Source organism: Clupea harengus, chromosome 8 (genome assembly GCF_900700415.2).
Source record: "Clupea harengus chromosome 8, Ch_v2.0.2, whole genome shotgun sequence".
NCBI lineage: Eukaryota > Metazoa > Chordata > Actinopteri > Clupeiformes > Clupeidae > Clupea > Clupea harengus.
Genome location: NC_045159.1, coordinates 13,508,577 through 13,522,259, shown reverse-complemented (window position 1 = coordinate 13,522,259; position 13,683 = coordinate 13,508,577). Strand labels below are relative to the sequence as shown.

Genomic DNA, 13,683 nt, shown 5'->3' with positions numbered 1-13,683 from the left:
AAAGTTGACTGGTTATAGGAATGCGTTGTCAGTGTATAATAATACAAATAAAAAAATGGGTATACAACATGGGTAACCTGCAGAGAACAAGAGGCAAATTCATAATTTACATTTTTATTCTCAAACCAAACTAAAAAGCTCTTTGTAACAGTTGAAGCAAAAACAACCAAACAAAAAAAAGCCTATTGATACAGCTTTGCCAGATCCTTGTGCAGCAATTTCATTTAATATTTACTATATAAAAGCTCTGATAAAGAAAATGTACAAAACTTCAGCATCAATGAGTTGTACTTAAGAAATATAAAAATATTATACCAAACATTGGATTGCTCAAAAACTCCAGCCAATCTGGCAACATTACGGATGCCTGTTAAAGCATTTTGAAGATACAATGACCATCACAAATATATTGAGTAGAACGATAAATATTTAGGCACTATGGGGTGTTAATGTTGGCATGATTTTCTCCTTGCCAACAAGTTTGTCATCACCATAACCACCCAACTACAGATGGCACCCTTTAGTTTTTGAGCTTGGCGGAACAGTCCCTTCTCGAAAGACTTCAATGTGATTCTGATGTTTTTTCTTTTTTTTTTATATTAATAAAATAAAAAATAAAACACTGCCCCAACACATCCACACTAGAACTATACGACTACAACCTGTGTACCAAACTATAAACCCCAAACTAGAGCATTATATGCACTTTTTCTTAAGCGTGTCCAATCTCCTTTTGGTTCCTTTACTGCAGTGTCTTGTACAACGTCGCACGACTGGCCAGACAAAGGACACCCCCCCTCCCTCCCGAGAACTACTTGAAGAGCGGGGGAATGTCTGGAATTTGATTTTTTTTTATCAAAGTATAAAATAACCCCACCCGCGAAAAAAGTGTACGCAGTGCATATTTCCTTCAGAAGTACAGTATATCTCCCATGACTCCCAACAGAAGACACTTAAGAGAGGGGGGACGATGAAGTGAGAGGAGGAGGAGGCAAAATAGTCATCACTGAGTTCCATCAATGCATCTCTGCAATTATCATTTAAAATAACAAATAAAACAAAAATGTACACTAGTCTCCTACTTCCAACTTATGTGTTTCAGACTGATTTGTTGACTGTAGAAGGATGTGAGGCTACCTTTACTATTAAATACTAAACATAAATATTCAAAGTTGTCACCTGCAACTTTCTCTCAATGGACTGCAATTAGTTTTGGGTTGACCAGTAACCAAACCTGTGATTATGTTCTACATTTCAGTTCATTATTTCCTATTTACCATGGCATTCAGTGACAAACGTGCTCTATTACAACATGATAGCTCAAGGCCTGTGAATATCTGGGTTTCCGTTCAAGGTTTTAATGCACATTTAGACCATCGAAATAAGAAATCCTGACTGGAAACGCTTGAAATTCGCATAAACTCTTCTAATGCAAATATACATTTCGTTTGAGAGGGGGATAGAATAACTTGCATATGGTATAATGTGATTAAACTTGATGAAAACTGGTTTATTCTATTAAATTCGCATTTGTTGCAATTTTATCAGAGGTTTCCGTTAAAGACAACCTTACGTTTTGATCCCAAAGCTGTTTAAAACTCCTCCCTTGATTAGGAGTGTGTCCATTTCTAATTCGCTAAACGCAGCTGATTCGCATTTTGTTTAGCCAAACTTTTATGAATAGACATAAAAGATCCAAATGGAAACCCAGCTAATGACAGTTAAGATGAATACATTTTATCATTTTCTATTCAGACATGAATTAACCTAAACACCTTTTTGCACAGCAAAATTTCACCCTTTTGTACTGACTAAGACACATGTATCACCAATGATAAACTCAATCCTGTGACAATATAAAGGAAAACTGAAAATAAAAAATAATGAAAATTCAATGGTTATTTTGCCTCCTCTCAGTATTTGATTGCTTGCCTTTGTGTGCGAGAGTGTGTGTATGTGTGTGTGTGTGTGTGAGGTACGTCATCCATATTGTCTGACACGATATGCATGTCTCTCATACAGCAGTTGTGTAATGCTACAAGTAACAGTGTGTAAAGGGGGTGCTACTGTCAAACAGACAATGACCAATCTCTCTCAATATAAATATACACCTGTGGCCCTAAATAGATATTAGGACAGAGGAAAGGAAAGATGAGCTATTTTGAAAAGCTACTGGATGCTCCTGATGCTACGCAAACCCTTTCCTGTTATGTGTGTTGTACTGAAAAAGCATCCCATGAATTCACTTAAACTATAAAAACAGGATGTCTGGGGAAAAAAATATTATTGTAACACTACAATATAAAAAAAAGTTATAGTTATTAGAGCATTATACATGCTGATATCTTGGAAAAGAATTCCCTATTCTTATTACACCCTAGTTTTTTTTTTCTTTTTTCATATCTGTAATTAAAATGGTCTTAAAAGCTCACCGTTAACTCCCACGATCTTGGGCATCAGGTGAAGGCCAATTTAAAACCAGAAGAAATTAAAAAAAAAAGTGAAAACATAAATACATGTCCAAAAAAAAGCATATCTTTGGGAAAGAAAGATGAATTCCTTTTGGTAGTAACTGGTGAGACGTGTCCTTTCCTGTGTAGGCTCAGAAGAAAGATGGATTTTGATATGATGGGGTGCAGGATTATGAGGAGGGAGACACTGCAGCATCTTCTTCCAGCCTCTTCACCTTGTGTGCATGCGCACATGTGGAGAGTAAATGTGTGAGTGTTTGTGAGTGAGTGTGTGCGCCAAGTGGCGTGTGTGTGTGTGGAGTAAAACCATCAGCACATTGCATTAACTCACAGAGAACCTACAGAGGAGAAGAGGAGAGACAGAGGGAGAGTTTTTAAAATCAGAACTTTTGTCACAAAGTGTGATATCTGAAGCCAACTTGTGTTGAGCCACTAAAAAGATCCAGCCACTCTAGCCACTCGAAGCTGAAGAGGACTGGCAAAATATAATTTCCATTACCAAAACATGACTAGAGCACTCATCTTATCCCTCTCCAATGCCTTCACCCCCCACCAGAGCCCCCCCCCCCCACCCTCCTTACCTCTTCACTCTCTCCAGGATGTGGTTGACCATATGGTCTGTGAGTCCTGGACACAGGTCCTCCGCTGTCTGCAGGCTCCTCTCCAGCTCCTCCAGCATGCCGGGCCTGTGCTGGAGCTTCAGCTGGGACACACACACACACACACACACACACACACACACACACACACACAAGTATCGTTACACTTCAATATTATTTGATGCAACTAACCAGTGCTCATGATTGCCGAATAAGGTTGGGCTGTTGCTTTGTTTTACCTCAGCTAAAATGGTGGTCATCACTGTGGAGCTCACTGTCCCATTGGACACCTTCTTGTCTGGTTTCTTCTTGCGGACGGTGGTGAATGACCACTCTGGCTGGGAGGAGTCGTTCTCCTTGTTGGTCTCCCTGAGAACATGGAAAGAGACCTTACGGTGAGTATACGGTGTAGCTTAGCACAATCACCTGTTATTGACATCCACGCAACGTCCATCATTGCACTGCTTGTTTCTGGACTGTAGACAATTATGTTTTCCAAACCCACCCTAGACTCTTGGCAGTTCTAGACTCCTGATATCTTTGATGCACCGTTTTCAATGACATCAAGATAAATTCCCACCCAGAAAAACATCACAAAACAAAAAAAATTGTGCAGTGTAGTTGGGATATGATACAAGGACGTCAAGTCATTTGTGTGTGTTTGGAACAATAAGATGGGTTTGGCAAGAAGCCAAGGACCTGGTGCTGGGGATCTGCACCAGCCAAACTCCTAAGCTCCCATCTCCCGTGTACGGGCCCCTGTGTAGTACTCACGAGTCAGAGTCAGAGTCGGAGTCTCCGTCGCTGTGTCCCTCTGCTTTCCAGCGCTTCAACCGGTCAATCAGCTCTGTGAGGTATGATGTCTTCTTGGCGTTCTTCACTACGAACTTGTGCTTCAGGAGCTCCTTGGCAGTGGGTCTCTGAGGTACGAGAGGTACATCAGGGGTGATGATGAATGGTGGTCATTGCAAATCTAAAAATCTGATACACCATGGCAGACTGACTCCGAGAGTATCACATACTGTGAGACACATACGGACTAGCCTATTTAAGTATTCATCATATTTACATATAAAAATTAAAAACCCTGTACAGCCATCCTGCCTGCTTGCTCCTGGGGCACTGTACAGCCACTTTACATCAATCGAATATGTTCAAAAAAGATGCATCGCATTAGAATCACGGACTGCACCTTTAAGCCTCTGTGACAAAATGAACAATACCCCATCTACATTCATCCCCTAAAAAAACCTTAATCAGCTATCTCTGTGAAGCAATTTCCAGAGTGAATATGAACACATATGCATATCCAAAACCAATTCCTTGCCTTGCTATGTTTCGGACAGCAGTTCTCAAACATACTTACAAAAGCAGGATCTTTGTTCAGGCACAAGTCCACAAACTCCTTGAAGGTCTTGGAGAATTCACCGTTGAGGCTGGGTGGGGTGTTTTTGGGGATGTGGAAGAGGACTCGCATGGGGTGCATGTCTGAGTTGGGGGGCTCGCCCTTGGCCAGCTCGATGGCTGTGATGCCCAGAGACCAGATATCAGCCTGGGAAACACAGGGGAGCGGAGGGGACGGAACAGAGGTGTTGACAAGCGGGTCACACTCATGAACAACAGACATGTAACATGCAGTATTTCAGGAGTCTGCTATTCATAATACAATTCATAATAATATCTATAATATAATCACATTTATATAGCGCTTTTCACAGTTCTCAAAGACGCTTAAATAATACTCATTATCTACACACTACACAATACTTACTCCTGAAAGATTCAATCTAGCAGATTGAGCAGAAGAAACACACAAACAGGAACTATGCTGGCAAAGTCCACCAAAACAACTGATGGGGATGATGATGAAAACAGGAACTATTCGACACAGTATTTATACGGTAGTGTGTCTAAGAAGACCATAAGGAACATGGCCACTGCATAACCAGGTGTGTGTGTGTGTGGGGGGGGGGGGGGGGGGGGGGGGGTGTCATGAATAAATGACATCAGGCCACCTGTCTATTTGGTGACATTGCACATCTGCCATGTCATATTTGTTTTAGTCTGAATTTCACAGGAATCTGCTTTGCTGGCTCGTGAGCTGATCTGAGCCGAGCTTGTGACTACCATGGTAATCTAGGAACCAAGTTTGGCTGTCTCCCTAACCACGCTTGGAATTTGCCACAGTCTGTCACAGTTTCTACAAGCAGGCTTCCTCTTAAGATCGGGGGGGAGAACCCAAAACAGTCGGTTTCGGAGAGTATTAGGCTTGCCAGTTTTGCAAAGAAAGAGAAAAAGTGGCCAAGACGTAATTTTTTTGCATACAGATGCAGATTAGTTGTAGAGGGCAGTGTACATCAACAGCCAAATGGCAAAACAACAACATTGAAAATCTGGTCCAAGACAATGTCTCAGCCGTACGAATGTCTGAACTTTAACACATTCACTGTCTGGGATCAAAATGGCACTCTTACCTTGGAGTCGTAAGCAGACTGCTGGATAACTTCAGGGGCCATCCAGAAGGGGGTGCCCACAAACGTCTCCCTCTTGATCTGAGTGTCCGTCAGCTGGCCAGCAACCCCAAAATCAGCCAGCTTCACCTCGCCACACTCCGACAGCAGCACATTGGCCGCTGGAACAAAACCACCAACACAAACGTCTTCATTTACACTGCAGCCATGCTAAATCTGACATCCTACGTGTGGGCAGAAAGTTACTGATACTGTGAGTGGGGAGTTCAGTGGACTGGTCAGTTTTATTCCCATGATTTAAGTTAATGCTTTTATCCGGACAACCAAGAAGATTCTTTGGCACAAAAACCAAGTCAGGCAAATAACAATGCTGTAAACGATGTCAAGCCAGTGTTATTGTACTAATTAAAGAGCCAGTAGAATAGGTGCAAGAAGCTTTACATCAACCAAACAGCTTAGCTTAATGTATGCTATTAGACAGCTTAGGGTAAACCCTTGTATTTGGCCTCAAATACCCAAAGTATCTTCGTTACTTAAACTAACATATTGTGTAAGTAATGAGGCATAATGTAATGCAATAGTTGTTTTTAAAGCATATTTCATCCCTGCCTGTTCAGTATGCTCAACCCAGAAGCAGACACACAGGGACCACACATTCACACGTTAGGGTCCAGAAAGCCATGAGCTGCGACAAAGGGGAAACGTAGCTGACATTTTAACCGAGTATGCGGGCAAATCGACCTAAGTCAATCGCTATGTTAGTCTTAATTTTCGAATAAATAGAATACCATGACTATAGTGATGACAAAACACGCCACTGGGATAAAAAGGACAAAATGATATTTCAATGCAACAAGTCATTTTATGTGTTGTAACAAGTCTATTGCATAGACTGCACCTCCCTCCCCTATATCTTAAAATGCGTCTCCTTAACATGAGTCATATCGGCTGCAATGTGTTTTTATCTAGGAGGGAGGTGTCGTGGGTGGGAATAATGATTAGATTAAAGTACTATAATGACAGACAGTAGTATGCTCTACCCTACACTAACTGGTTTATTTACAGTTTCAGAGAGTGGTTTCAATCACGTCTCTCACTCAGGCATCTCAACAACCACATTTGGGTGGCCCCATAGCTGAAGAACACGTATGTGACATGAATCAGAAAAGTAACCGCAACGTAGTGAAGTCTGCATCAACTTCTGCCACACCCACAGCTGGTCCACATGACGCACTGAAAAAACACACATGCCTGCACGCACGCACACACGCAGCCACACCGTGCTGCCCAAACTTGCATCGAATAAATCTAAACACTTACAAACTTAGTCTATTGCAACATCAAACACACACACACACACACACACACACACACACACCTTTGATGTCTCTGTGGATCTTCTTCTCTGAGTGCAGGTAGTCCAAGCCTTTAAGAACCTCCTTTAACATGGTTGCTATTTGGAGCTCATCAAAGGGACCTGCCCGCAGCTGTAAACACAAACACACATACAGCATTTAGCATGGGAGGAAGAGTCACCGGACGGGAGAGGGATTCATCCTTATGTGCTTAACCCCCAAAGAAGTAACATGACTGTTTAAAGTGCAGTGGTTTAAACTTCTCGTGCAGCAGCAAACCACCACAGCCTAATTCATGATCTTCATGCCTTCCTTCCGACTTGTGGACATAGCGGTTAGCAAACAGTCACGGTTTAACTTTTGTTTTACTGTTAGTTAAATGCCCTGCTTATCATGGAATGAACAAACTCGTACTCAAATACTTCAGATTTACACTTTTACTATCAAACATGTCATGTGGTTTTACTATTAACCATAAAAAGTAGGTCTTTGAAAATAGTTCAGTGTGTGGTAGATACCATCCTTTCTGATGCAAACACTTCAACCAGTAGGCTAACCTGCAGCCGATACATTAAACAGCTGTGCTCAGATGACTGAGGTACTTGTCCTCTATTTAACCTTACAGATAAGGGTAGATGTCCATTTCACCTATAGTTCAATACAGAATTATTTACTGTAGTGAACAACACTAGTCGGGGCAGTGGAAATGAATGTGTTAGACAATGTCCAAGTTCTGTCCGAGGGCAGAGTGGTTTACCCACCACAGACCTCCCTCTCACAGGATAGACACTAAAATAAGCTACACAGCAATAGCCTACCGGCAGCCACTCCTGCCAACCTATTTTCTTAGTGTGAATTAAGGGTTGAGGTACTAACATATGTGATGTAATGTCCTCTTCTGCCATCATGGCGGGCGGTGGTGTGCCCGCCTTCTGGTGCCACTCTAACCATGCCACCCATCTGAGTCACAGGAGCGAGCATGCATGCACATTCCCAGACATCACCAACCCCCACATTTAAACGCATGAGTTATGTCAAGTGCAGGCCCAAGAAACACCATCATGGTTTGAAGTGGGTGGGATAGTCTGGAGCTTACATGTTATCTTAATCATTTAAACATTTAAAGAATGGCTGGGAATTTGGTTGAGAATTGGGCTCTTCCGAACATTCCTCAAACAATTAATGTTTAATTTGTCAGCCTTAAAACGGCTTTCCAATCCAGTTAATAACCTGAGTGTGAGCGACCTGGTCTGGTGTAATGTGTTAGGCCAATATCTTAGCAGTTCTATTAGCCTAATTATCTCTTTAGGCCTAAATGTTAGAGTGCCAGATAGACTGATTAATTAAAAAGTAATGAGCACTCTCACTCACACACACACACACACACACACACACACACACACACACACACACACACACACACACACACACACACACACACACACACACCAGCTCTTACCAGGTCAAGTGCAGATCCGCCACCCAGATACTCCATGATGATCCATAGCTTACTGCCCTGTGAAGGTGGATGGACAGGGGGTTACTCTTCAGGAAGTTGAACATGACATATGATATAGATGCACTTGAACACACAACAGTGCTCACACAGATTTGCATCTAAATGCAACGAGACGTTTCTTTACTGACTTTTGCCACCGTTGCTTGGAATGGCTTGTAAACAACTGTAAAAATCTGTGATGTGACCTGGAAAACTAAAGATGTGACAGGAGCAATGCGAGAATGATTAACATGGAAGGCCCAAGATATCTGCTTTTCCAAAGGAACTTATTGTGGGATAGGGAGGGGTGTGTGAATCGGACAAGGGACAACTTCAACATCCTAATGAGAGCCACAGGGGGCGGGTGGAGAGGCAGCAGGGCAGAAAACACCTTCACGGGCCGTACAGAAGTGGCAGAACCTGACTGCCACACAGCAAACAGCAGACTTGTCAGGGGCCTGGCAGAATTCAGCAGGGTTGGTCACAGCCCTGTGCCCTTCTGGAAATACTGGTATTGTGACATAGCAGAAGGGAGCTGCGAAGAAGCAGCTCCACTAACAATGGCTAGATTATGCAGTTGCAGGAAGAGACACAGGAGGACGCCCGTTTGAACCACACTTTAAACCAGCCTTGCTTTCGAACAGAGCTGTTTGTCTATGCAAGACATTCAACCAACCAAACATTTTTGAAACCTCAGGTCTTCTCTGATACTTTATTAAAGCAAATTGACAATCCATCCACAACCAGATTCAATAACATGTGCTGTTGGCCATAATGAGTTTATTGTATCTGTCACTCTGCCTGCATTAAAGCCCATCTTCTCCTCCATGGTCCTTGATAGTCATCATTTATAACTTTAGCTTACCTGACATTTTGACTTCGTATATACAGTGCAAGTCTCTCTTCAAGCATTGAAACATAACATCGACTTGCATAATGCCTTCCTCATTTCTCTAGCCTGTTCTAAGGGGCCCCAAAATATGTTGCAATGTATGCATGCCATTCCATCAGATTATCTCATGTTCTATAGGTTCTTCTCATACTGCCAAACATTACAGAAAGGTATCAATGTTCAGCTTGCTTGGAAAAAAATACAAATGGAGGCTGATAGAGAAATGTTAAAACTTTTGACTTTAATTACGTATGTATGTGCGTTAAACATATGCCATTTATGTCTCTGTTCTTAAGTGCTGACGGTGCAGACAAACATAACATAATGACTGACTGGTGAAACTGTTGCACAAAGGGCTCTCTCCTTGGTTTATTCATATATCAGTATGCATGTTTCGTGAGGGGGGAACAAAATGGTCTTCTACAGGGTGGACAGTGGGATTATCAATAAGGTAAAGGGACTCAGCTAAGAACAATCTTAAACGTTTCTTCCCCACTTCACTGCAGCACTATACCTTCAGGTACGAGCCGTAGTACTTGGTGACGTGCGGGCTGTCGCACTGGCTGAGCACGGTGATCTCCTGCTGGATGTCCTCGATCTCGTCCTCGGCCTCCTCGAGGTCGATGGTCTTGATGGCCACCACGTTCTGGGTGCGGTGGTCGATGCCCTTGAACACCTCCCCGAAGGAGCCCTTCCCGATGCGCTCCAGCTTGGTGAACAGCTCCTCTGGGTCGATCCGGCTGTTCTGTGAATGAAGCGGGGTGTTACGGCAAGGCTCGGGCTGTTTCTATTTGTCAAGGACCTGGTATATGGCAGATATAGATAGGCTTTTGGCATACTAACATATTAAAACAACAGTCTCTAAGGACCAGTAATAAGTTAGATCACATATGGACTATGTGCAGACATTTCTGCCGTTGTGTAGGCAACAGAGAAAGAATGTGTTTGCACAAGAGTGTGTGTTTTGCTTGTGTGTGTGTATATGTGTGTAGGTTTGCATGTTTGTGTGTGTGTGCACACTCAGTGCTTATCTCTTGGCAGGCAGGTTACAGCAGGTGTGAAGGACATGTAACAGACCATAACTGAAGACCACTGTACAGAATTTCCAAAATACTCTGGTCATTATTAAAAAGACCTTCTCGCACAAAAGCTATCTTTGTTGCAAAATGTAACCATCATTACACAGCAAACTAAATCCCAGGCATCTTAAAAATTTGTAATATAACACAGACAACACAGCAAACAGTGTGGTTTCAAATTCAAATTAGTGTTCAGTGTCGGCACATAAGAACTAGAAGCAAAGCCATTCCGTCTTTTTCTTACAAGGAATTCTAGCTGAAGCCATGATGGACTTCGACTACCAATCCCAACCCCCACTCCTCCTCCTCCCATTCCAACACCTGGCAACCCCCACGGGTCTGCTGTTACCAGGCAGCCACCTGGTGCCCTGCTATCACCACAACAACACAAGGACCCAGCTAACTGGCCAGCCACTCCTTCCAGCCGCTGTGGTTACCTTCCCCTCCACACAGGCCTGGGATCAGCGCTCTATCGCCGCTCATCTCCCATCTGAAGCCTCAGCAGTGACCACAAAAATAATGACACTGGTCTCAGATCAACTCCAAATAATCACCATGATACCTTAATGACACCTTTAAAACAGGCTATACTGAAGGCCTTTTCTGTTGCCAATGAGTTACGCTCAGCAGGGCAGACGGATGTTGTGGCGAGATGCCAGGCAAGGCTGGTAAGTACGCAGGCAGTGGCTAGTGACAGTTAAAGTTCCTCAAGCGAGGCAAGGCTTGAATCATTTTTGTGTGGCAGTGACAAGCTGCATCCTGCTTCAATGATCATGCAGAAGCTTGTTCCTCTGATAAAGAAAAAAAGAGGGGGGTGGTGGTGCTCGTAAATTTGTCGGCCAGTCAATCAACGTATTTGTTAATGAGCGTGACGAGCCTGATTTCAGTGGACACAAGCGTCGTCTGTTTTGTTTTCTTTCCTGTTGTTTTGCTTCAAGATGTCAACAGAAAAGCTGTGGTCTGCTCACATGGGTTTGGTACACTGTAGAAGGCAACACGTTGACACATGACTGGTGATCAAACACAGCCACACACACACACAAACGTCAGAGAGGGGTTTCCAGTTTCGCCATGGCAACTGACACAAGGTGCGAGCCAGACTCAGGTGTTAGTTATCAGAGGAAGTGAGTGTAAAGAATACTTCCTCTACGACCACACCCTGACTGCATGGAGCGACAGAGAGAGGCGCCTGAGAACTGCGCCTCAGTTGGTGGCAGTCGCTACTGTGCCATTGACGTACACCAGCCAGTATGCACTAGCCCCGCAAACTCAGACTTTGGACCATGTCAAGTGGGCAGGCTAAACATTACACTCAAAGACCCCTGGTGTTGTAGAAAATTAGCCTAAAAGAAGTGCCTGGCTTTGGTTGATGTGTAACCTTTGGGAAAATTAGAAATAAAAAAATAAATAAAAAGGAAATGTTCAACTTGAAGTGGCTTGTCATAACGCAGCCCACATTACGTCACATCACAGACTTTAGTTTAACTCCATATGGCTTTGCCCACTTCAAAGCCCAGCGCTGATATAACAAGGCTTGGTGATTTACGCGTCATGCTTTTCCTCAGACGAGCTTAAAGGACTGGAGCAACTCCCATGCCATATGAGAACGGTGCTTTAATCAGTATAACCACGCTGTGTGTGGAGTTAGAGGCCTCTAAGAATAAAACGTTTTCAGTCACCACATTCATATCTCCGTCAGACACGTAGGCTGAAACACGCCTATCAGTCTCTCGTTTGAGGATTTAGCCTGAACACCCTGACGGCACCTTACCCAGTGACGTCAGGAAAAGGATTGGATCGGTCCGAGCAACAGCATATTCGGAACTTCCCATGCAGACAACGCCGAATTGCTTGCTAATTCAACCCTGTGATACCACTGGGGCGTTACACAAGCTGAATAACGTTAACATTACTGACAACATAGCTTCGTACGTTTATAGTTAGTTATACTGACCACAGCCAGTAACAGTGGCCAAGTAAACCTTGTTTAGCTTCTGACCTATTCCCAGGCAAAAATGCAGAGGTCGATCCCAAACTTTAGAAACCTTGGTTTGGACCAAGAATAGTTCGACTACTTCTATTTTTGAGCCAATGAAACGATAAGGAGCACCATATGAATCCTCAAATGGCACCACAGGACGTGTAAAAATAGATCCGAGACTCGGCTATCTTGGGGCTTCGGAATACACAGACTTGCCAGATCTTTATAACAGCTGTAGAACAATCATTGTGTGCTATGTACACAAAGTTACATGGCTTGACTTTTACGAGCGCATAATAACTTCTGCTAACATTATCCACGCTAACCCATTGTAACTGACGTGAACGTGAACTATTTCATCAACACATCACCCCAGTAGGTAATGTTACATGACTCGCCTATCCCCTGTTTCAGACCATCCTGGCCATTACAAATACCACGGACACTTTTTGTTATGCTTAATATGTGTCGAGTTGATGTTGATAACAGTAAGTCGGAGGCCTCAACCACCTTACCTGCATTCCAGGGACTTGCACGGCTACCGGTGACTGGGCCATGTTTTGCGTCCAAACAAATGAACCAAGCAGCTAAAGGCAACTATCGGAATCCAACGATGACAATGTCAACCACTGAAAATAAGTTTTTACTAAAAATCTCTACTTATATTCGACTAAACAGGCTTACAGTTTGCGTATATGAAACAGGTTAGCACCTTGACTACCTAGCCAGCTGCATAGGTAGCTGGCCAGCTAGCTAGCTATTTAACCTAAGCACGCTTTCAAACTTGCTCGCAAGAGTATATTTCCATGTCTTCGGTGTCGATAAAGCCCACTAATGAATATCGGGTACACGAAAGACAGTCAAAAGTTTTGTTACATGCTTCCTCGAATCGAAAGAGCAAGTTTACTAAACTTTCATGAGTGGAATACAGACGCCATGCTCAACCTGCTCTGACTGCAAAGTTGTTTTCTACTTGTGCAATTGGGTGGAGCCGAATACAGCGAACAGGCCGACAGCGCTTGCGTCACTGGTGCTTGCTGCTGTACAAAGACATGGTAGGCCCCCTTAACTTATGATTCTTCAGTCTTCCAAATTTCACTGTTGCGCTTTTGTATTCTTAAAGAAAAATGAAGATTACAAAAAGATATCTTCACTTCTCATGTATTATTATTTTAGCAGATAATCTATTTGAATAAAGTTCTTCATGTACATTTAAAAAAGGTTACTATGTTAATTTCACTTTAACTCAAGGTTCAAAAGCTAATTTATAGCAACATACAATATTTCTTCAGTCTAGCCGTAGATGCTTCATATTCCTCGTCTTTGTTTATGATGCC

The 13,683-nt window shown here is 43.0% G+C and overlaps 1 protein-coding gene across 1 annotated transcript; it reads right to left on the bottom strand.

The window, feature by feature from the left end:
- Nucleotides 1-98: 98 nt before the first annotated feature.
- On the bottom strand, nucleotides 99-13,330 carry stk26 (serine/threonine protein kinase 26). The gene is made up of 10 exons (XM_031571965.1): nucleotides 12,862-13,330; nucleotides 9,801-10,031; nucleotides 8,356-8,412; nucleotides 6,920-7,028; nucleotides 5,545-5,702; nucleotides 4,437-4,622; nucleotides 3,845-3,990; nucleotides 3,310-3,439; nucleotides 3,053-3,174; nucleotides 99-2,809 (listed from the first exon to the last, which is right to left on the bottom strand). Exons 1-10 carry the CDS (start codon nucleotides 12,901-12,903, stop codon nucleotides 2,794-2,796), a joined length of 1,197 nt encoding a protein of 398 aa, XP_031427825.1. The 5' UTR covers nucleotides 12,904-13,330; the 3' UTR covers nucleotides 99-2,793.
- Nucleotides 13,331-13,683: the final 353 nt, after the last annotated feature.